At 53.8% G+C, this 22,286-nt stretch overlaps 10 protein-coding genes across 10 annotated transcripts; 5 read left to right on the forward strand and 5 right to left on the reverse strand.

Moving 5' to 3' along the window:
- Positions 1–1,083: 1,083 nt before the first annotated feature.
- On the forward strand, positions 1,084–3,470 carry F5Z01DRAFT_260956 (SprT-like family-domain-containing protein). The gene has a single exon (XM_046258588.1). The coding sequence runs from the start codon at positions 1,283–1,285 to the stop codon at positions 3,236–3,238; it is 1,956 nt and encodes a 651-aa protein (XP_046115606.1). The 5' UTR covers positions 1,084–1,282; the 3' UTR covers positions 3,239–3,470.
- F5Z01DRAFT_260934 (Ran-interacting protein Mog1) lies at positions 3,314–4,366 on the reverse strand. Its single transcript, XM_046258587.1, has 4 exons — positions 4,292–4,366; positions 4,026–4,215; positions 3,743–3,967; positions 3,314–3,686 (listed from the first exon to the last, which is right to left on the reverse strand). The coding sequence occupies exons 2-4, from the start codon at positions 4,100–4,102 to the stop codon at positions 3,389–3,391; spliced, it is 600 nt and encodes a 199-aa protein (XP_046115607.1). The 5' UTR covers positions 4,103–4,215; positions 4,292–4,366; the 3' UTR covers positions 3,314–3,388.
- A 522-nt stretch (positions 4,367–4,888) lies between these two features.
- F5Z01DRAFT_676579 (HIT family protein 1) lies at positions 4,889–5,617 on the forward strand (the record flags this gene model as incomplete). Its single annotated transcript, XM_046265263.1, has 6 exons — positions 4,889–4,919; positions 4,988–5,070; positions 5,169–5,237; positions 5,301–5,393; positions 5,445–5,459; positions 5,510–5,617. The coding sequence occupies 6 exons, from the start codon at positions 4,889–4,891 to the stop codon at positions 5,615–5,617; spliced, it is 399 nt and encodes a 132-aa protein (XP_046115608.1).
- Positions 5,618–5,797: 180 nt separating this feature from the next.
- F5Z01DRAFT_626913 (CRAL-TRIO domain-containing protein) lies at positions 5,798–7,296 on the reverse strand (the record flags this gene model as incomplete). The annotated part of the gene is made up of 3 exons (XM_046261511.1): positions 5,798–6,291; positions 6,355–6,496; positions 6,547–7,296. 3 exons carry the CDS (start codon positions 7,294–7,296, stop codon positions 5,798–5,800), a joined length of 1,386 nt encoding a protein of 461 aa, XP_046115609.1.
- A 2,188-nt stretch (positions 7,297–9,484) lies between these two features.
- F5Z01DRAFT_662655 (rhomboid family protein) lies at positions 9,485–10,925 on the forward strand. The gene is made up of 5 exons (XM_046263970.1): positions 9,485–9,837; positions 9,904–10,041; positions 10,100–10,181; positions 10,239–10,426; positions 10,483–10,925. Exons 1-5 carry the CDS (start codon positions 9,660–9,662, stop codon positions 10,689–10,691), a joined length of 795 nt encoding a protein of 264 aa, XP_046115610.1. The 5' UTR covers positions 9,485–9,659; the 3' UTR covers positions 10,692–10,925.
- Positions 10,926–14,198, reverse strand: F5Z01DRAFT_662659 (aconitase family-domain-containing protein). The gene is made up of 8 exons (XM_046263971.1): positions 14,152–14,198; positions 14,081–14,097; positions 13,846–14,058; positions 13,579–13,695; positions 12,882–13,524; positions 12,705–12,825; positions 11,286–12,594; positions 10,926–11,230 (listed from the first exon to the last, which is right to left on the reverse strand). The coding sequence occupies exons 3-8, from the start codon at positions 14,056–14,058 to the stop codon at positions 11,060–11,062; spliced, it is 2,574 nt and encodes an 857-aa protein (XP_046115611.1). The 5' UTR covers positions 14,081–14,097; positions 14,152–14,198; the 3' UTR covers positions 10,926–11,059.
- A 1,018-nt stretch (positions 14,199–15,216) lies between these two features.
- Positions 15,217–16,019, reverse strand: F5Z01DRAFT_261105 (uncharacterized protein). Its single transcript, XM_046258589.1, has 3 exons — positions 15,865–16,019; positions 15,633–15,812; positions 15,217–15,581 (listed from the first exon to the last, which is right to left on the reverse strand). The coding sequence occupies exons 1-3, from the start codon at positions 15,912–15,914 to the stop codon at positions 15,455–15,457; spliced, it is 357 nt and encodes a 118-aa protein (XP_046115612.1). The 5' UTR covers positions 15,915–16,019; the 3' UTR covers positions 15,217–15,454.
- A 312-nt stretch (positions 16,020–16,331) lies between these two features.
- F5Z01DRAFT_662665 (Gaa1-like protein) lies at positions 16,332–18,700 on the forward strand. The gene is made up of 5 exons (XM_046263972.1): positions 16,332–16,669; positions 16,720–16,969; positions 17,026–17,267; positions 17,317–18,143; positions 18,201–18,700. The coding sequence occupies exons 1-5, from the start codon at positions 16,654–16,656 to the stop codon at positions 18,648–18,650; spliced, it is 1,785 nt and encodes a 594-aa protein (XP_046115613.1). The 5' UTR covers positions 16,332–16,653; the 3' UTR covers positions 18,651–18,700.
- On the reverse strand, positions 18,701–20,439 carry F5Z01DRAFT_662670 (putative proteasome regulatory particle subunit). Its single transcript, XM_046263973.1, has 3 exons — positions 19,805–20,439; positions 19,511–19,746; positions 18,701–19,448 (listed from the first exon to the last, which is right to left on the reverse strand). The coding sequence occupies exons 1-3, from the start codon at positions 20,070–20,072 to the stop codon at positions 18,804–18,806; spliced, it is 1,149 nt and encodes a 382-aa protein (XP_046115614.1). The 5' UTR covers positions 20,073–20,439; the 3' UTR covers positions 18,701–18,803.
- F5Z01DRAFT_662673 (uncharacterized protein) lies at positions 20,440–22,217 on the forward strand. The gene is made up of 9 exons (XM_046263974.1): positions 20,440–20,619; positions 20,677–20,690; positions 20,741–20,803; positions 20,870–20,964; positions 21,017–21,108; positions 21,160–21,301; positions 21,354–21,512; positions 21,571–21,906; positions 21,976–22,217. Exons 1-9 carry the CDS (start codon positions 20,492–20,494, stop codon positions 22,072–22,074), a joined length of 1,128 nt encoding a protein of 375 aa, XP_046115615.1. The 5' UTR covers positions 20,440–20,491; the 3' UTR covers positions 22,075–22,217.
- The last annotated feature ends 69 nt before the right edge of the window (positions 22,218–22,286 follow it).

Here is a 22,286-nt window from a genome sequence, read left to right on the forward strand (position 1 = left end):
ATTGACCAATGTAAGGTGTAATTGAAATCAATATCGCCATCACTTGACTTTGAAACCGAGGGGGAAGTGCTACAATATATGCCGTACGCTTGAATTAGGGAGCGAGCTATCTCGGTGGCGAAGGGAGAAAATGTCAAGGCGACACGCAGGGCTTGTTGGAACAAGTACATTCTTTTGCTTTGAGATTTGCAGGCGACTCCATTTTTCCTAATACGTCTGTACAAGGAGTTCCAAGTCCGGTCCCTCCTGGAAGGCTTACGTTAGGTAGAAGTGCTGTCACAGCGGAAGGCACAGTACAAAGTTGCAAACTGCTACCTAGCCAGCTGCATAAATCCTCGGACAATAAGCAGTGGGCAAGTCAAGATCAGGAGGCATCGAGCGCAACCCCTAATTACTAGGCCATGTAATTGATATCGCGGTCACTGAAGATCGCGGTTTCTCAATCCCAAATCGCGTCCTCATTGGTGAGGATTCTGAGCGCTATACTTGGGCGTGAGGGTGTGGACGGGTATTCCCCTTGAGCTAATCAGGCACAGTACCAGTCCTGGAATGGGTGGAGCCCTTCGGCCCAGTGTCTGAGGTCCAGCTCCGATACGATGAAGGTTGCCAGATTGTGGCGTTCTTTTTGAAGACGGCGTGCACAATACGAAAGATTGGTTGTCCAGCTAACTCACTTAGGTATGATATCACCTTCGAATCGTCTAGAGTTTGCTTCAAGAACTTCAGGCCCAAATTTCGGTAATAACAGCAGACCCCGGGCAGGGCACAGAATGGATTGATGGGATTATAATTAGGTGCCATGGAAAATTGGAATTGGCATGCGAAATTGAGTCCACCAGCCTCAAACTGCATTGCAAAATGGCGATGGACTGGCAGCACTGCCATTTCCGGATCAGCCGGGTTCAACAAAGGGGGTGGATCCTTCCCTCATCAACAATCGATCGGAGCTGAAGGAGCGTCGTGCCTTGCTTAGCGGAGTACGTACCGAAATGTTCTTGCTGATATAATCACACGTCACGTGCGTTTTAGCAATCGTTTTCGGACTAGTGTCGGAACACGGATCAACTTTATCAAGCTCAAAGAGACGTTGCTGTGCCGACCGTGAGCACAGAGGACAAAACAACACTGGTCAAAGGGCTCCAACCTCCATCCACATTCTCCTATAGTATCCAACAGCGCATGAAAAACTCACACAACCACCCCAACATTGAGGCGGATTCTGCATCTTATCCCCAGTGTCAAGCAACTCCTGCTTGCTGTCCCCCTTCAACTCTTGCACACCATGGCAGCGAGGATCGTGGATCTGTGCCCATCAGATAACGATGAGCTTCCGTTGGCGGACAAGGTCGTGCCTGCTCCAGGGAGCTCCGTCAGGAACATGATGATGGACAATCGTCCCAAGTCACCGACTAGGATGCTAGTCCCCAAGTCAGCCACAAAGTCAGTCAACCGCAAAATCCGGCGGTTCGAAAACCCCCAATCGTCGGCCACAAGCAACATCCTCTTCAAGCGATGCGAGGGCCCAAATGAGTCTCCTAGGAGGTCACCCTCGAAGAAGAGCTTCCTTTTTGATGAGACTCCGAGAAAACCTTCAGCCAACAGATCCATCTTTGACGATGAGTCTCCGCCCGCGATGAATCGAACCATCAAAGCAAGGAAGCACAGGTTCGCGCCTATCTCTGAGACTGAGGAGTTGGGCGACAAGGGCCGCTTTAACGACGCCATTGACGATCTACTTCATGGAACAACGGCTCGAGTCAACGATGTCTCGAGTCTACAGGATATCCCACCATCCAACACTGTGTCCCAAGAGGAGCCAGAGCATGAGAACAGTCTGGACCAAATGGATGAACAGATTGATGTTCTTACTTTCAACGATGAGGCTTCCCCAGCTGCTACAACTGTTCCAGGTGGTACAGCAGATGCGGACAAATCGCATCAAGGATCCGTGTGTGCGGGGACAGATGGCGAGACCAGCTTGGACTTCTTTCTAGACGACTCCAACACTACCCTAAGCAGCTCCAGCGCTTCGACCAACCCTGCAGACTCGACCCAAGACGACTACAGCGTTCACGTTGACCGGGCCTTGCAACCTAAGAGTCAGGACCAGTTAAACCAAAACCTGAGCCGCCCGGCAAGGCCTGCTCAAGTGTCCACGGTGGACCTCACGAATGCTCTAGGGATGCTGGACTTGGACGCAGATGGCCGAGGCGACCAAGAAAATGGTCCATTTTCAACACCACCTGCGACACCGGGAAAACAAGCTAAGCCGAACAGGCTTTTATCGCCCTCAAAACGTGCAGCTCTGATCCCGAAAACGCCTCATCGCCCATCTACGGATGCATTTTGGGACCAGGAGGATGTAAATATTTGGAACGAGAAGCACTCTCCGCGAAAGCTGATCTTGCCGCCTGTACTCAAAAGTCCAGCAAAGCAGCCTCAAAGCCCCCGAAAGCAAGAGAGACGAGAGTTTGAGCTCAAGAGACATGCGTTGGCTGATGAATTCCTGCGGGAACTGGACCGAACCGTCACACAGGGTCAGATTAGCCGGCTGGCAGACTCAACAGGAGGCGTGAAGGTCATTTGGTCCAAGACTCTCAACACGACCGCCGGCCGAGCCAACTGGCGGCGAGAGAAGATACGATCGCACAATGATGGAGCTGGCGAGGCGGAATGCAAGTACTACCACCATGCTTCCATCGAGCTGGCCGAAAAGGTCATCAACGATGAGGACAAGCTGCTGAACACACTTGCGCATGAGTTCTGCCACTTGGCAAACTTCATGATCACTGGCATGACTAGCAATCCTCATGGCAAGGAGTTTAAGGTATGGGCGTCCAAATGCTCTCAGGCTTTTGGTGCGCGCGGAGTCAATGTGACCACCAAGCACAGCTACGAGATCGACTTCAAGTACGTCTGGGAGTGCACCACATGCGGCATCGAGGTCAAGCGTCACTCCAAAAGTGTCGACCCCAAGAAGCACCGGTGTGGATCCTGTAAGAGCACTCTCAAGCAGACCAAGCCGACTCCGAGGGGTAGTGGGAAGCCCAGCGAGTATCAGCTGTTCGTCAAGGAGCAGATGAAGGTGGTGAAGGACGAGAACCCAGGGATTGCGCAGAAGGACGTGATGAAGGCCGTTGCAGCCAAATGGGCGAAGCGAGGTGAAGTCAAATCAGCTGGCAAGGTCGACGCGGAGGTCGAGGTTCTCGGAGCACGCATCCTGGACCTCACAGTATGAGGTCTTGTCGCATTTTGAGCATAGCGATGGCGTTATCAGTGGATATATTTGTCTGTTCGTGTCACCATACGTCGTCCATAGAGTCGATAATTGCATAGATGACAATTTGGGGATCAAATCATTCCTCATTAGCGATCGTTCCCTCACTGGTTACTGCCCAAACAGTCCCCAGTCCTTGATCTTGAACGATTCCCAGATGCGCGCCGAAATTTCAACGGCATTCCCAATCAGCTTACCCTGCTTTCCGAGCTCCATGTCGACATCGTCCTCGTCGTACTCTCCTTTGATATGCGGGACATTAATTGTCATCAGAATATCTGTCTTCTTTTCTTCGAGACGGAGAAGTGTCATGACGATCGCTGTGAAGTCCGGGGCGGCGGTTCGGTCGCGCGACGCTCCCTGTGGTTGCTGTGTTGCTATGAGAGTATACGCGGGCAGGCGGCCGTGCCTGCGTGACAGCTGGGTCAGCCCATGGCAGCCGACCTTTGAGCATTCGAAACATACCTATTAGGCTCAAGACGTGAAAATTCCGTCTCAGCCGTGTTCCAGACCTTTAGTCCTTCGGTATCCTCCCCGACCAGATCCTCCAGATGGGTGGTCAAGGCTCGCCCGTCAATCTGGGGGCTTGAGCCAGGTTCGCCCACGCGCTCCGTAATGTCGAAGATGATGCTCGTGAATCCATCCTTGTCGATCCAGACCTCTTGGTTGTCTGGCACCTGGCGCAACTTGCTGTGAGACAGCCACAGTCAGCCTACCTGTACCATTTACGGAGAGGAATGCTGCTTACCTGACGTCGGCAAAGTGTTCAGGAAGATCGCACACGATGGCGCCCCCGTAAAGAGGAGTATTGACGAATTTAGGCATGATTGGCTGTTGTCGCACAGGGACAGTTCCGAAACACAGCTGTAAGGTAGCTGTCGCGTGGGATGGTATGCGACAATGGCTCTGGTAGATCGCCGGGGGATAAGTCGGTGCGCCTCGATAAGCCCTTTAGGATCTTCAGTTCTTATAATCCCGGTTTTCAAATAGAGATCTCAGATAGTGCAACAATACCTTATTTACTATGGTGGCCTAGCTGTTGTCAGATGTGATGGCGGGGTTACGTATGAGTGCAGCTTGGGAAAATGACGACGCCCTGCCTTTATGACAGCGTGGGGCGACAGAGCTGCTGCTCCGCGAAGGGGTGTGATACCACACCACCTCATTACAGCACAGCCGCACGTAAAAGGCATGAACAATAGCAAAGTTCCATAAGAAAAAGAGACTCGACCAAGACCCGGCATAGAGTACGCGGAAAGGTGAATGGAAAAAAAAATATCAGTATGTGCTCCGAGCAAAAATCGAACCTGGACGTGCCAGATGATTATTTCCAAAGATTGAGGGAGTGGAGTCTTTTGGGCCAATCCCACGGTCACATCTGGTAAAAGGCAAGAGGTGAGTTCGATGGGAGGTCCCACTCCATGGAAGATTGCAATTTAATATTGTATATATACTCGGCAAAATGGCGAGATCCCGTTCCTCCGTTCACCACCGGCGCGTCATTGCCAAGATCTCCGCATGAGCTTATTATCCACAACAGCTGTGTTGACCACAAGCTTCTCAACTCTCAGACAATCACAAGTGTTTCGACCGTTGAATTCGAAATCGATCATGTCTTGCATCTTCTGCCGCATCATCAAGGGTACCACAATCCCGCGTGAATCTACTATATTGGTGTAGCAACAGCCGCTAACGTTCTGCGTTGCACAGGCGAGATCCCCAGCTTCAAGCTCTTTGAGAGCGAGAAGACCCTGGCCTTCCTCGACATTGGCCCATTGTCCCAGGGACATGCAGTGAGTGAACATGCCGTTGACCGACCTGGGCAACAGGTTGAACAGGGCGCTTCTTGAAATGGTCCACTTTACTGACCACCCACCCTCCCTGCTTCTAGCTGGTGATCCCCAAGTTCCATGGTGCCAAGTTGGCCGACATCCCGGACGACCACCTCAGTGAGGTGTTGGTAAGTCTCGCTGACTCAGGCGACTGTCCGTAGGGGTTGCAACTGACGCGGGTTTTACGATAGCCCGTCCTCAAGAAGATTGTGACCGCGTCCGGAGCCGTGGACTACAACGTGCTGCAAAACAATGGCACAATCGCCCACCAAGAGGTGCCTCACGTAAGTACGCCGCGGTGTTGGATCTGAGCATTGCTGATAATGAGTTTCAAGGTTCATTTCCATCTGGTAAGAATAGTTTGACACATGCGTCAAGCTCGCGTTAATGAACCTCTTAGATCCCCAAGCCCAACGAGAAGGACGGCCTGACTATTGGTTGGAACTCCAAGCAAGCCGATATGGACAAGCTGAAGGCCTTGTGTGAGGACATCAAGTCGAAGATGTGAGGACCTGCAACTGCAAGGGGGCATACACACTTCGTAGTCCATTCTTAGTCAGCGGACGCTATTGATGACAGCATATCCGTTCACCACTTGGAGCATTAGTGAAAGAATGTGCGAGATGTTATTATAGGTCTGAAATTCTTTCTAGGTATGTGCTTATGCTAGCGGGGGATGCTTAGGTTCTTAATCCAGATCGTCCGCAGAGGTTTCGGGGCCCTTTGGGACCTCGGGCTGCGGTTCACTGGCTGCCCTCCAGTTGACCGTGCCATCTGGCTGGATCACTCGCGTCCTGTCGTAGAAGGAGCGGGCTCGAATGAATGGATCGAGCTTCCAATAGCCCTGCTTAAGTTGTGCAGCAAGCTGGTCCCTCCTATCCTTGATGGCCTTGGCCTCTGCGGCTTCTGGGTTCTCAATCCATTCTATTGTGGCCTCCTCGAATTGCTTCACAATCGCGTGTCGGTCCTCTATCAAGGAATCTCTGGTGGCTGTGTCTTTCATCTTGTCGTTCTCGCCGGGTATAGGCTCCGTGTACTCGTACTCCCAATTATCATCACCGCCAAGCTCCTTCATAATTTGGCTTGGCTCAATGAACTCGGACAGGTCGGCCACATTGTTGGTAAAGTGAACTTTGCTGGCAACCACTGGGTCCAGCCAGCCTCGAATGACCTTCCAGATACCTAGGTCAAATAGTCAGTGATACATCCTAGTCTATTGTTTCACGCGCGATCGGCCAGACATACCCTGGAATAGCCACGGCGAGTGATGGATCAGTACGGCACCCAAGGACTCGGGATAGTTAGCCTCGAAGCACTTGATCATGAACTTGACAGGTGTGTAATCCATGTTCGCCATGGAAAACCCGGTCATGTCAAAGATGATGGTCTTTAATCGTCAGCAAGCCATTTCGTCAAAATTACGAAAATTCAACTCACCGCTGTGTCTACAGGTGGCGATAGGACCATGCGTGTAGACTCAATGAGGTACACCGTGTACCTCTCTAGACTTTCTTCACACTGTTCGCCCTGCTTGTGCAGGCGAGCTCGGACCACGCAGATAGGGCGTCCGTTCTTGTCTGTACCGTGGAGGAAGCTCTTGCCCATGCGGATTTGTGCGAGAAAATCGTTGCCCATCTTCTGCGATTTCGCGTCAGAGCTAGCGGCATCCGCAACGGCGCCCGCCTCGCCATTCTTCATGATATCGTCGTCCACATGCATGTCGCTGTGTCTCCAGTTGAGTGTGGAGATCATCATGACCAACGCCTTGTCGACATCCCACTTGCGGGCACGAAGGAATCTCAGCGCCAGGGCGTCAGGATGGTCGTGCTTGACCATGGCCCATATGGTCTCACGGATGGTCTCAGGGCTATGTTTTGCCAGTGTTTCGTGGTACTGCTGGGTTTGCCCGTACTTGTCATCTTCAGCCGCGACTTTTACCGAAGGCGTGCCGGATTGTGCCTTGGAATCATCTTTGTTCTTGCGGAAAACGCGGAAGCGCTTCTTCTTCTGCTTTTCAGCATCGGCTGTACCACTCTGTTCGGTTGAGGTCGTAGCATCTGCAGTTGACTCTTCATGCGCCTCGACAACGCCATAGAGCTGTAGCAAAGCGAGCCACAGCTTGCGGAGCTTTTCCTCTTGGTCAGGGGTCAAGTTCCCCGGACGTCCTTCTAGTACCTGTACAGCCATTGTGTCGGGGACTTGAGAGGGCAAGCCAGGGCCGTCTTGACTGCTTCTAGTATCCGATGGTTTGCTGACCACGATCCAGACGAGTAGCCCCACTAATGACGCCGCAACCGCAGTCGTGACTTGAGCAGAGACGCTGCTGCGAAGACGTTCGGGGCCGGTGGTTTGATAGTTTGCTTGAGGCCGGAGTGAATGAGCCTTTGCAGTTCCAGAAGAAAAGCGAGGTGGATTGCGCTGTTTGCTAAGATTGCGGATGCTACCAATCCAGGTCGGAAATCCTTGGCCTAAGCGGGCCAGGAACGGATCAGTCGGGACAGAGACTCGAATGTCAGCGCTGGAGCGAAGGGCCCTAGTACGAAACAGCAGGAACGATTGAACCCTGAACCTCATAGGAGCGCAGTGGCCGTAGAATAGGATGAACAGGATAAGCTGCCGCGAGGGATTAGCGGTTGATGTGCGGTGCAACGTGGTGCAAAAAATCGAGGTCCGAGTCGGGTTGCAGGTGGACTGCGCAACAACAATGACAACCAGAGTCCAATATGCGCTAAGGACGACTGGAGTTCTGAGGAGTGCCTTCCCTTTCGACGGGTTGGTCTATGCCCGAATGAGGTCGTTATCAAAACACGGAACAAGCTTGAGGTTCGCAGGAAGATTAAAACGCAGGCCTTAATTCCGGTCACGATGACGCGCTTTTGCGGCTTGGCTAGGCCGTACGCAGATTCGCATCCATTGATGATCCCGTTGTCCGAGACCCCGTCAGCGCCAGTCCAGTGGCTACCAGCAAGCGAGGTCAACCCATCACAGCCAACCGCTCCCAAGTACCTAAGGTAAGATGTTCTCTCGCGCAAACTTCAAGTGCTGGCAAGGTTTGAGCAGAGCAGACTGGTCGAATTGAGTTTGATGGTGTCGAGCTGGACACTGAAACCTCGAAATACGAGCACGTGCGAGTTACCAAGTACGGCTAGCCCAGAAAATATGGCGGGGTTGCAGAGCACTAGGTGGGCTATCAATTCAGCGCCGCCATGGTGACTGGTAAGGCACGTTGGTACCAGGTATTAGGTATCAGCGACGAGGTGAGAAATTTCACTTGAGTCTCGTATGACTACAAGATTCGCGTATCTTGACCACTATCGAGTTTCAAGACTTGGCCTGCTGTTTCGTGCGCGCGCACACACCCTCCCCTCGCGTCATCATGTCCACAGACGCACCCGAGAAGCGATCAGCGTCGCGTTCAAGAATATCGCGTCCGACGACACCACTTCGCCCGTCGTCAAGGTCCGAATTTCGCGAGTCGGCCCGCCATGCGACTCTACGAAACGATGATTTCCCACTCAATAGCTTCGAGCCTTCTTTTGCTGAGCTGTCGGATGCCATGGTAGATCTGGAAGCCAACATGATGCACTTCCAGCTCATGCACGAGAGTCTCGCCCGATTTAGTGAATCGTTTGCCAGTTTTCTCTACGGACTGAACATGAACGCGTTCTGTGTCGATTTTCCCGAGGTGTGTCTCATCACTTGTCATTGTAATCAGAATCCGGGCTAATGCGATAAAAAGGCACCGGTTGCTGAGTCTTTCCAAAGAGAGCGTAAAGTAGGGGAGGCTCCATACACAGGCCGCCAAGATCACGAAGCTGAAGCAACTTTCATGTCAGTCATAGTCTGGAGATGACCCCATGCCTCACTGACGAATTTCAAAGGACAACCGACACATCATTCGTCGATAACCCGCCTGTCTCGTCAAAACCAGCTACGAAGACCACAACTACCACCGCGAGTCGCCAGTCTCGACTCCCTGCAGCTCGTGGCAGCTCAACCTCTAGGGGAAGATCGACAACCCGAGGCAGAAATGCTCCCAGTGGCCTCGCAAGGGCACGGCCTCGAGGTATGCAGTGAACTCTGGGGGGGGGGATCATATCTGAATTACCTGAAGTTAAGGTTTAGAGTGAAGAGGCGAGGGAAATCAGCCTTTCAAGTGGTCCAGCTTTGAGGAAACCAGCACATCAGTGATTTGCAAACAATGCCGCCTGTACATTCACCAAGAAGAGGTAGGAATTAATCTACCTCCAAGATAATAAATTTCCCGAGTTCAACTTGGATGGTCTCGCGAACCTAGCGCCAGATCACGTGCCGATAAGCGTGCCGCTGATCAGTCAGGAAAAGCCCGAGTTTGTAAGTCAGTGATTAATTGCTGCGACGCGGAGCGCCCCAGGCCCAAGCCACCACAGCGAAACGACATAAACCTCTGCATCCGATTGACTTTGGAGCAACGCCTTGACACGAACGCGCGAACATACTCTAGTTATCACTCGAGTTTCTCGCCATTGTCTCGACAGTTTCCGGCCCGAGCAACCCATGCCGAGGAGATAATGCCCAGCGTACAGGGCTTCAGCACATCACGAGCCCGGTCGTACATCTTCCGGCTGCCGTTGTTCACGCGCGTCATTGTCGCTATCATATGCGCACTATGGCTTGTCGGTGTGCAGTCAGTATGGGATATTCGTGAATTCGGGGCGTTGGTGCCTTCCAAGATCAATTTTGCGACAGGTAAAGGCTCTCTCTACCTGCCCCTGAACGACCATTCATGACTTCAAACTAACCCAACGCGCCTAGCACACCGATTATCGACATTCCCACTGATACACCTGAACATCTTCCACGCGCTCGTCAATCTGGTTGCTCTGACGCCCCTCATGGAGCGATTCGAAAGCGAATACGGGACCCTGACCACCTTGGCGTTGTTCTTTGGCCGTGAGTTGTTGACCTGGCCGGGCCACCAGAGTGCCATGGACTGACTTGGACCCTCTAGCTCTCACCACCGTTCCAGCCCTAGCATACATGCTGATCGAGCGCTTCGTACTCCACGCGGATACGGCTGTGATGGGCGCCAGGTAAGACCGCAGACCACTGGGCTGAGTTCGGGAACAAGGCTAATGGTACTCTTACAGCATGTGGGTGTTTCTGCTTCTCGGGATGGAGGCCATTCGAACGTTCAAGTCAAATCCATACCTCGTCATTGGGACGCACCACATTCCCACCTGGACCACGCCCCTGATGTTGATATTCGCTGTGGCCGTACTGATGCCCGGCACGAGTCTCTTGGGTCATCTGTGCGGCGTGGCCATGGGGTACATTGGTGAGTCACCACCGAAATGTGAAGACCAATTCGCTAACGTTTTTGTCTTTCTACAGCTGGCCTGGGCATCATTAAGTATCTCGCACCACCTGAGTGGGCTCTGCGCTGGGTAGAGACCCGGTTCAACCTTCTATCGATCCTACCACACTACGTCAGTGTCGACCAAAAAACATACGGGCGGTTCGGCGTCTTGCCCACGAACAATAGAGCGGGTGGGAGTGCGGCGACGGAGCTCGTGGGTAGCACGCAGCGCCTCGGGCCATAGGCGTTGGAAGACCTCGGTCTTTGAGGAGCCATGTCGGGACGTTCCTATTGTACCATATCGTGTAGATCATGCACAAAGCCGGTCTGTGCATGCCGGTCTGTATAGCATTATGGAGGCGTATGGCGTTTCGAAGCAGCATCCATTGGGGGGGTGAACTTTTCGGGTTCGTGTAGACATACAACGGGATGGAAGTGTAATCAGGTTTGAACATAGCATACAATGAGACTACGAGTGTGTTGTACCTATTTCTACAGCCTTGTGCGTGCGGACTTGGTATACGAGAGCCAATGGGGAACATTTGAACATTGTAAAATTGCAACGGCTAGGTATCTTAACACTCCCAACACACACAAAAACCCTGACAACCTTTATTGCGCGTTCTTGGCCATTGTGTTCAGCGCACTGCCGTTCTTGAACCACTCAATCTGGGGCTCGTTGAAGGTGTGCTCAAGCTTGACCTCAAAGTCCTTGCCATCCTTGGGGTGGACGACCATGGTGATGGGCTTGCCGACAGCGAGCTCGGTGGCGAGGATGTCAACCTGGAAGTTTGTGTTAGCAAGTTTGCGCTGCGGTGGTGATACGAAAGCAACATACCTTGTCCTCGGGCTTGATCTTGTCGTAATCGGCGGGGTCGGCAAAGGTCAGAGGCAGCATACCCTGCTTCTTCAGGTTGGTCTCGTGGATACGGGCGAAGCTGCGGGTGATGATGGCAAGGCCACCGAGGTGACGAGGCTCGAGAGCGGCGTGCTCGCGAGAGCTGCCCTCACCGTAGTTCCAGTCACCGATGACGACCCACTGGATACCCTTCTTCTTGTAGTCACGGGCAACAGCAGGGACGGCACCCCACTCGCCAGTGGTAGCGTTCTGGACCTTGTTGGCCTCACCGTTGGCCTCGTTGATAGCACCGATCAACATGTTGTTGGAGATGTTGTCAAGGTGACCACGGTACTTGAGCCAGGGACCGGCCATGGAGATGTGGTCGGTGGTGGTCTTACCCTGGGCCTTGATGAGGATGGGCAGGTCCTTGGCGTCCTTGCCATCCCAGGCGTTGAAGGGGGAGAGAACCTGGAGACGATCCGAGGTGGGCGAGACAGCGACGTTGACGCTGGCACGGTCCTTGGGGGGTGCCTGGTAGGTGTCGACGCCGGCGTCGTAGCCGCGCTCAGGGAGACCCTCACCAGTGGGGGGCTGGAGAAGGAACTCGTTGCCGTCCTTGTCCTTCAGCTTGTCGGTCAAGGGGTTGAAGTGCAGGGTTCCGGCAATGGTCATGGCGACGACTAGATCAGGAGAGGCGACGAAGGAGTGGGTGGCGGGGTTACCATCGTTACGGCCAGTGAAGTTACGGTTGTAGGAAGAGATGATGGAGTTGGCCTCGCCCTTCTTGACGTCCTGGCGATCCCACTGTCCAATGCAGGGACCGCAGGCGTTGGCGAGAACCATGCCACCGAACTCCTCAAAGGTCTGCAGCTGACCATCACGCTCAATGGTGGCGCGGATCTGCTCAGAACCGGGGGTGACGGTGAAGGCGGACTTGGCCTTGAGGCCGTGGTTCAGGGCATCCCTGGCGATGGAGGCGCCACGGGACATGTCCTCGTACGAGGAGTTGGTGCAAGATCCGATCAGACCAACCTTGAGCTCGGAGGGCCAGTTGTTGTCCTTGACGGCCTGGCTGAACTTGGAGATGGGCGTGCCCAGATCGGGGGTGAAGGGACCGTTGATGTGAGGCTCGAGCTCGCTCAGGTTGATCTCGATCAGCTGGTCGTACTCGGCACCCTCGTCGGCGCGGAGGTCAGCAGCGTAGGAGCGGGCAAAGTCACCAATGTCCTTGCGCTTGGTGGCGGCCAGATAGTCGTACATGCGCTCGTTGTAGGGGAACAGCGAAGTGGTGGCACCAATTTCGGCACTGTGTCCCGGTTAGCATCAATTCGGGGTTTAGGGTAGTGTTTCGAGGAATTGACTTGCCCCCTGCGAAATGTTAGCTGTAGTTCTGTACATGATCAAGTGTAGACAAACATGTTGCAAATAGTGGCCATGCCAGTGGTGGAGAAAGTGTCAACACCAGGACCGTGGTACTCGACAATGGCACCAGTTCCACCCTTGACGGTGAGGATGTCGGCGACCTTCAGGATGATGTCTATTGAAGTAATTAGCGCCAATCACTAGAGGATGAAAAGGAGAGCGGAAACCTACCCTTGGGGGTGGACCAGCCGGAAAGGCTGCCAGTGAGCTTGACACCAATGACCTTGGGGGCCTTCAGCTCCCAAGGAAGCCCAGCCATGACATCGACGGCATCAGCACCACCGACACCGATAGCAGCCAGACCCAGACCTCCGGCGTTGGGAGTGTGCGAGTCAGTGCCGATGAGGAGACCACCGGGGAAGGCGTAGTTCTCAAGGATGATCTGGTGGATAATGCCGGAGCCGGGGCGCCAGAAACCAATGTTGTACTTGGCGCAAGCAGTAGACAAGAAGTCGTAGACCTCCTTGTTGATGTCGATAGCACGATCGAGATCCTTGGCGCCGCCAACCTGAGCCTCGATCAAGTGATCACAGTGGACGGTGGTGGGGTTGGCCACACTGTCCATACCAGCACTCATGAACTGCAGGATGGCCATCTGAGCAGTGGCATCCTGGCAAGCAACACGGTCAGGGCGCAGCTTGAGGTAGGACTTGCCGCGCTGAATGTCCTGGCCGTGGGGGTCGTCCAAGTGAGAGTACAAGACCTTCTCAGCGTAGGTCAGGGGGGTGTTGAGACGGCTGCGCACAATCGACAGGTTCTCGGACATCTTCTTATAGTTGATGAAGTTGTTCTCCTCCCAGTTGTTCTGGCGAACCTTTTACATTTGTCAGTAACCGGATAGAGTAGTCCGCAATGCAGCTCGACTCACCTTGCGGTCCAGGGCGGACCCCGAAGCATAACGCAGACCCTTGGTGAGGTTCCTTGGGTTGCGGCCAAGGGCGAGGCATCGCCGCCCGAGAGCTGCAGTGGCTACTTGTGTGGGAGCCTGGGAAAGTCAGTCTCCAAAATTCGATTATGAGCTCTGTTATGGCAATCGCCCGAACGACTGGTCACGACCACAGTCCCGACGCGTGCCTGAGCGAGAGAGGACTCGACCGGCCAGCCATCGAGTCTGCCCGCTGCGCTGAGCGCATACCCTTGTGTGTCCACGTGAAGAAATCCAGTTCCAGCTTCCTGAGATAATCCAGGCGTTGGCGACTGAAATCCTCATCGCGTATGCACAGAGCGACGTGTATCGAGCGAGACCACGAAGGTCCCCAATGTGGACACGACATTGCTCGCGTTTCGAACAAACGGCACGTGGCCGACCGTGGGGACCAGGACGTCCAGTTCGTTCTGCGACTGCCATTGAGGGCGCGGATCATGCTTACCATTGTGATGATTGAGCCTTTGCCACGGTCAGCTACAAGTTGGGGATTGCAAGGACACCTGCGCGACTTACCGAAAACTTTGAGGATTGGTAGGAAAGAGAAGAAAGCTGGAGGGCATCGAGAGATCAAACTTGACGGAAACCTTGCGCCTCGGCTTACGAGTAAAGCCGAGAGCCAATCAGCGTCGATGAAATTCTAAGCCCCGAGCGTCATAATTAGCGTATCCTTTCCCGGCTCAAGACCTCGGATACCGTAGGCACAAATCCCTGTCCATCCGCGACATAATAATTGCTCAAACAACGAGAACGAAGTGCTGTGTTGATGTAATTTTCATAGAGACCCCCAAAGACTTGCTACTGGTACACAGGCGACAAAATGCAGAATTACCAGCTAGTATATAGGCACAGCAATGTCGAGAGACCACCACCTGGTCGCGACGCAGCTTGACACCTCGGTAGTAATAATAAGGCTCAGAACTGGCCCCCGATGGTCGGTCCTTGTGTCCGAGAGTCCAGCCGACAGACAAGCCTAATCATTGATGAAACAGTGCGATCGTGAAAGACCATGGACCTCTAGCGGTTGTGCTCGCCGCCCCGTAGCGGGGTTCGCCGATTTCTCCAGCCGCCGGGAGCACCGCGGTTGTTGTCATCCTGATGACCCGATGGGTCTCTCCTCGATTGATAGATATTATGCGGCTTCGCGAATTCATGTGACAATTATCGATAGGGACAAGACAGAATATAGCGGGGCAAAGCTCGCTGCCTGAGCAACTTCGCGAACAGCGGCACAGACATGGTGCATCAATAAGGTAGCGATTTGGTGTAGAAGTTTCAATGCCAACGGGTCTTGGTCTCGTATATAGAAACTCTACTTTACGTTTCGCCTTGCGCATAAGCATACCAAGTCAGAGAACGGCGCCATCTGAAGGTGAGCCGGTCACGACTAGCGTATGGTCATCACGAGCCCTCGTCCCTTTCCTTCCCAGAGGCCACATGATACTGTAGAGTATTGCCTCCAGTCCGCTTCTCAACGAGCGCTGCGAAAAGAAAGAAAACATGGCGTCCTTGTCGGTCGTTGCACGACTCTCCCGCCCTCGGCATTTGGGTAATTCGCAATAAGAACGATTCAAAGTACCGCTAAACTCCCAAGATCACTCCGATATGAAACCCTTGAAGTGCGGTCACAGTATCCTCTTCAGCGGGAGCCCTGCTAGGTGGACCAGCTATTGCGATGGCTTTTGGTGACCTGTGTTCTGCTCCTCCTCGATCTTGACGGGCTGGTGAAAAGCCTCGAGGGTTGACAGGTAGCATCGAGGGGTCTGTTCGGCTCGGAAGCGCCCTCGATTCGTAGCGCAGTGTAGTAGATTCACTACCCTCATGTTGTCATGATGGAGTCTTCATTGGAGATCGGATCGTCCTGAGGGCGGCCGTTGTCTGTCCAAAGACCACCAGCCGCATCAGCCTCTTTGTGTGTATAGGGTCCCTCACGAAGCTGCTTGAGCCTAGTATATAGAGTCAGCAGTGGACAAGGAAGGGAGCCGGATAACACAAACCTGCGCTTGTGCGGTTTTGCCGAAGTGTGTCTGCTGAGCGCCTCGTCGCTGTCAAAATACTTGGCGCACTCTACACAGTAATGGCGCCCGAGGGCCGGTAGATCTTCAGCAGCCTTCAACTGTTGAAACTGGGCAAGGTGCTTGGGCGATTCGAGATCAGCCTTGATCTGATCCAAATCCCTACGTGGGGTGAGCAGAGGTTCGAAAGGCGCCAGCCGTTAAGGAGACGTACCTGGTCTTGCGCCGGGTCTTGGTGATTGTTCGCTTGTTGGTGACGCCCATGGTGCCGTGTTCGTGCTCTGGTGTGCTGATGCGCGTGTGGTGATATCTGTTGCTCTGGTGAAATTTTGTGTATTGATCGGAATTGGCATTCCCAGGTTCTCAGATTCCGTTCCTTGACAGGAGTGTGTCCTCTTGATTGGGTTCCCGCCATTGCGACGGCGGGGCCGCCGCTAACGTGTGGGGTTCCCAGGCTTTCTCACTTACCCTATAAAACACTCTCTCACCCAGGCTGCTGCTAATTGCTTTGGAGATATCAATGGGTAAAATACCTTGTATAACATGTAGTCGTTACTTTGTGTTTTTTTTCTCTCCTCTTTTGCTAGTTCAGTTGCCAGGACTGAATTGTTTGGGCTACAACGTGTTTTTGTTCTGCTTTCATAGTAAAAGCCATGGCATTTGTCTACTTCCCGAAGCATTCTTACATGTGGCCAACTGGCGTAGTAGATATTTACTAACAGTCTTATGGCTTAGAAATAACAATCTTATCCCATGAAAAGCTTTCTTTGTCTGAGAAACCACAGGGTATGTGTGTAGCCAGGCGACTAGAGGGCGAAGGGATGGTTGTTACGACGTCCCAGCGAGTGGACGTGGGGCACATCAGTTCAGGGGACCTATTATGGAGTTACTTTAAGGTGCCTTGCCTTACCTGAACACCCAACTGTACGAAGCTTCCTGCTGGATCGTTTCCCTGATTCTACAGGTATTGGGGGTTCATCACGGATTGCACTGCATCGCGATCATGTCGAGATTACTCGGTAACTTACAAAGCCTCGCAACCCAACAGAAACCGCTAACAACGTGCTAGCGACAGCTCTGTCCCTTCGTCGCGACCCGCGTGTCCAGAAGCTGCCACCGTACCTGTCATTCCTCTGCGTGCTTGTAGGGCTGGTCTGGCTTCTCCTCCTACCGCTCGACGACTATGCGAGGAAAACATACATCTCCGAAAATGCCCTTCTTCCGGGCCAGGTGCATACATATTTCAGCGGCAGCGAGAGTCACGTCTTACGCGCCTACCGAAGCGAACTCGACGTCCTTGCGAGCGAAGAGGACCCGACGTAAGGATTGCTGCACACCGGCGAGCATTTAACACGCAAAGGCTGAAATTGTGCAGACGCGTAAACGACAAAATCGAGGAGATCCTCAAGGGTCTAGGAGTCAAAGTAGGACGACAGAGCTATACGTACAATGCGGCTGGCCGTGCCCACAGCGGAGAGAACGTCTATGGCATACTGCAAGCGCCCCGTGGTGATGCCACAGAGGCGATAGTACTGGTCGCTGCCATCCGAAGTCTCAATGGCCAGGTGAACCGTAACGGCGTTGCTCTGGCGCTGACCCTGGCGCGCTACTTCAAGCGTATGTACACTCTCACATTCCTTACTAGCACAAGTGCTGACTGGTTTAGGTTGGTCATTATGGTCCAAGGATATCATAATGGTGTTTCCCCCGGACAGCGAGACTGGCACCCAGGCTTGGGTCGATGCATACCACGATGCTCACGATCCTCGATACGTGGCCCCCTTGCCCCTGAAATCCGGCGCCCTACAAGGCGCGCTTGCGCTCGACTACCCCGAGGTGGACCGATTCTCGGCCCTGCAGATTATATATGACGGCGTCAATGGACAGCTGCCAAACCTGGATCTTGTCAACTCGGTTGGCAACATCGCAAGCGGACAAATGGGCATAACAGGCTTCATACAGGGCATGCGACACCACAAGGGCACCTACAAGCATCGGTTGACTACCATTTTCCGCGGTATGGTCAAGCAGAGTCTTGGGAACTCCTGGGGCCCCCACAGCAGCTTCATGCCCTATCACGTCGATGCGGTTACGCTGCAACCATACGGCAAAGGCTTCCATGACGAGATGGCCATGGGCCGTGTGATAGAAGGTTCCTTTCGCAGTCTCAACAATCTGCTCGAGCACCTGCACCAGAGCTTCTTCTTCTACTTGCTCATGCAAAGGGATCGCTTTGTCAGCATCGGGACTTATCTGCCCAGCGTCATGCTGCTCGCTGCCAACTTTAGTATCATGGCTATCTATCTCTGGGTGCAGAGCGGGCAAGTTGACGCGGACGCCCAGAAAAAGGCCGGGAAACAGCCCAAAGCTTCAGCGACTGAGATAGCGGCAGTTACTGTCGAGAGGAGCCTTGTGCTGCCCGTCGCCATTGTGGCCGTCTGTCATGCCTTGTCAGCTGTGCCGCTGTACGTGCTGAACAACACAACAGCCCAGGTAAGGACATCACGTAGAACACTCAACTTGGACACTGGCTGACGCGCGTTTCTGCAGCTTCTTCCTACGGCTTTCGCCGCGCTCGCTGCCATGTCAACGGCCGCGCCCTTTGTGCTCAGCTATGCGGTCCTCCCCGTCTACAAGCCTACGCAGCAGCAGATTCTGCTCATGAAGTCGCTCTCCCTCCTGCTCCTCGGCATGGCCCTCTCTACTCTAGCCACGTTGAACTTTTCGCTGGCATTTGTCATTGGCGTCCTCACGGCACCCTTGTCGTTTGTTGGACTGAGCAGGAATGAGCCTCTGCGCTGGGCATCAGCAACATTGTTGACGTTGCTGGCCCCGGCCACTGTCATCTATAGCGTAGTGGCGGGAGTAGGACTTGACATGGGCCATCTTCTTGAACAAGCTAGCTTTGGATGGACGGTTTGGGGCATGTACACACCTATCGTCGTGTGGACGATCTGGTGGCCAGCGTGGACCATCAGTATGGTCAGTGTCTTGTGTTGACATACCAATAATGTAGAGGAGTCCATAATGACAAGTCACCTTTCGAGATAATTTGAATCAAGGGCGCGTTCGTGGGTTGCTGATTAAGTCTAAAATCTAACATAGCGTACTACACATGCGTCAAGGGCGTGCAGCGCAACTCTCGTTGTAGACTTAAGCGGCCCAGACGTCCTTGCCAGCACCTTCGATCCAGTTCCCCAGCTGGTTGACACTGGCGTCCCAGTCGAGCAGACGTTGCCGTAGGTTAGCAACCTGCTTCATGTCAAGAACCTTGGGTTGGACCCATGTGATGTGCGCCACCTCGTCCACCTGATCGATCGTTCCCCGAAGCAGACCCAAGCTGAGAGCCTTCATAATAAGATGCTCAATCTCCCCCGGGCTGACCTTGGTCTCCTCCGCAATTGTGGTAAAGGTCATGGCACGATCGTGCGGTGGCCGACGGAAGACAGCCTCTGTCAACGCGGCCAGGTAGATCTTCTGTTTCAAGTGTGTGGCGTGTTCGCTGAGCAGCCTATTCTCAGAGATATGATCCGACAGCACGTCGTAGGCGGCAAGGTCGCCCCGGTTGAACGCAAAGAGCAGGTCCCTGAGCCACGAGTCGTCCTCGCTCTTAGCTAGGGCGTCAAGGATCGGGTGCAGAAGGAGCTCGCCAAAGTTGTAGATACTGTTCGACACGAGTGCTGACACGCTGAGGAAGTATGCTCTCTTGAAACGTTCCTGCTCGGGCACAGCTGTGAGGTCGACGCAGGCGAGGTAGAGGAGGGCGGTGCGGTAGTAGTTGGCAAAGTCATTCTTGCGCTGTAGACACGGAGTTTGTTAGACCAAGAGTTTCTCATGACTTTGCAAAAGAACCAAGTTACCTGGTAGTAAGTCGCATTCGCATCGTAGAACGCAGCGTGTACGATCGCCTCCACAGAGTCGAGAGAGTCGAGCTTCTGCTCTGCCTCGTCAAGGTCCTTCCTGGCGTTCTCCAAGTCGTTTAGACCAAGTCGCGTGCGGGCTACTGCAACAGATGCATACACAAGAGCGTCCTGTGAGTTCTTGTTGTCCACCTTCTTCGCAACCGATTGTAGGAACTCGAGTCGCTCGTTATCATCTGGGGGAAAAGCAAGTCAGCACATTACATCCAAGTCCTTTGCAACATGGGTGCAAACCTTTGCATTGTTGTGCTGCCTTGAGGGCAAGCTGCACCAGCTTGAGCTGGTTGATCTTGTCGGCGAACTTGAGGATGAAGGTCTTGTAGAAGGGCAGGCGTTGCGGCGCACTTCCGGGGTGGTTGAAGAACTCAACGAGGGCGTCTGTGAGTTGATGCCAGAGTTTCCTCTCCCAGTAGTTCTCAAAGTCAAGGACTAGAGGCTGTAGCTCCTCCGGAGCTTCGTCGCGCTGCTCGGCGAGGAAGTCGGCGATGGCATCGGCGCTCATCTTGGATCAATTACGGCGATGCTAAGCCGCAGGGGAATTTGCTTTCCGTTCGAATGTAGGAGTCCTGATACAGAGAGACGGAGAAGACTTTCGATTGGTGATCGGAGACTGGGCGGGTGTTGTGTGGTTTGTTGAAATTTGTGGTAGTTGAGCTTGACGCGGCTGGCCAGCAGCCTGATGACGGATTGCGCTTGGTGAAGCTGTTACTGCTGGTGCACAGACCACTCATGGCGGGGCGGCGATCTGCTGGAGGAAGGCACAAGCCACAGTACGTCTAACACCCACGAGCCACATGTGGCGTCAGCCTCACGTGATCCAATTCGACTTCGTTCCTGAGCCGAGTAATCGGCTCGACATCATTGGAAGTTCCGAGATCAACTGGAGAACCAGCAACACCTACAACCCACGCGGCTACGAAGATGGTTCCCTCTCTCGCCGCGGCCAGATCGGCGACAACGGCCGCGCGTCATGTTGCTGGCAGGCGTTTGCTGTCGGACATTGCCATCACACGGACTGGCAAGCCCATTCTACGAACGGAGGGTGGTCGGTAAGATATCATGCTCCGGGTCTACCATTGGCAAGAAGCTGACATTGGCTCGCATAGATCCTCTCTAGGAGGTTTGTACGATCGACCGAGACACTTGCGACGAGACTGACGGCGAGGGCAGGACACACTGCGACGGTATTTGGCGCAACAGGACAGTTGGGACGGTACATTGTGCACAGGCTGGGTATGTGGACTAGCGACGTCTGAAATGACAGCTTCTCCTGGACACTCGCTGACAATTGGCGAGCAGCTCGACAAGGATGTACCGTTGTGATTCCCTTCCGCGAGGAGATGGCCAAGCGCCACCTCAAGGTCACGGGAGATCTGGGACGGGTCGTTTTTGTGGTAGGTGGTATCGGACGCAACTGTACATCATGGAGGGTTAACAGCGCTACAGGAGTATGACTTGCGCAACACGGACTCGATCGAAGCGAGCGTCCGCCACTCCGATGTTGTTTACAACCTGGTCGGCCGCGATTACCCGACCAAGTAGGACCACGCTTCAGCTCACCTGAGAACAATTTTGCTGACGGGCTTCAGGAACTTCACTCTGGAGGACGTCCATGTCGAGGGAACCGAGAGGATTGCGGAAGCGGTGGCGAAATACGATGTTGATCGCTTCATCCACGTTTCCTCCCACAGCGCCAACCCCAACTCCTCGTCCGAGTTCTACGCCACCAAGGTTGGCCTCTACCCATTGCAAGCTGGGAAACAATTTGCTGACATGGTGAAAGGGACGTGGTGAGCAGGTTGCCCGTAACATCTTCCCTGAGACGACAATTGTCCGACCTGCGCCCGTCTTTGGTTTCGAGGACAACCTCCTCCTCAAGCTGGCCGGCGTCTTGAACCTCTTCACTGCCAACAACATGCAGGAGAAGTTCTGGCCTGTTCACGTATGTTCAAAAAAGGTCACACAGACTCACAAAGACTGCAAGCTAACGCGACACACAGTCCATTGACGTTGGTGCGGCGTTGGAGAAGATGCTGTACGACGACTCGACGGCCGCGCAGACCTTTGAGCTCTACGGCCCCAAGCAGTACCAGCTCTCGGAGATCGCCCGCATGGTCGACAAGGAGATCTACAAGGAGCGCCGTCACATCAACGTCCCCAAGTCCATCCTGAAACCGGTGGCCGGTCTCCTCAACAAGTACCTCTACTGGAGGACGATCACCGCCGACGAGGTCGAGCGCGAGTTCCTGGACCAGGTCATTGACCCCAAGGCCAAGACCTTTAAGGACCTTGACATGGTGCCCGGCGACATTGCTGACTTTACATACCACTATCTGGTAAGTCCCTGACTTGAGCAGCCCAGCCGCTCTCCCGACGACGAGGCATGCGCTAACACCCCATCGCAGCAAGGATTCCGCAGCCAGAGCTACTACGACCTGCCGCCGGCGACAGAGAAGGAGAAGAAGGAGGACAAGAAGTATATCCACGTTCTGGATGAGTTGTAAATGAAGAGCCGAGGCCCAATAGTAGTAGATGGTGCGGCGAGGATGGCAGCCCCGGGGTTGCAACAGGTCTGATAGATTTACTGAGCAAAGGTGCTCTGACAATGTACAGCTTCTTCATTTGTTCACTCATCACACAATCGCCGATAAAAGTGAATTGGATATGTTATTGCTGTTGACCCGTTGGCTATGCAATCCCGTTTATCTTCCTTGCT

This window comes from Emericellopsis atlantica (genome assembly GCF_019669845.1).
Source record: "Emericellopsis atlantica unplaced genomic scaffold F5Z01scaffold_25, whole genome shotgun sequence".
In the NCBI taxonomy this organism is placed as follows: Eukaryota; Fungi; Ascomycota; class Sordariomycetes; order Hypocreales; family Bionectriaceae; genus Emericellopsis; species Emericellopsis atlantica.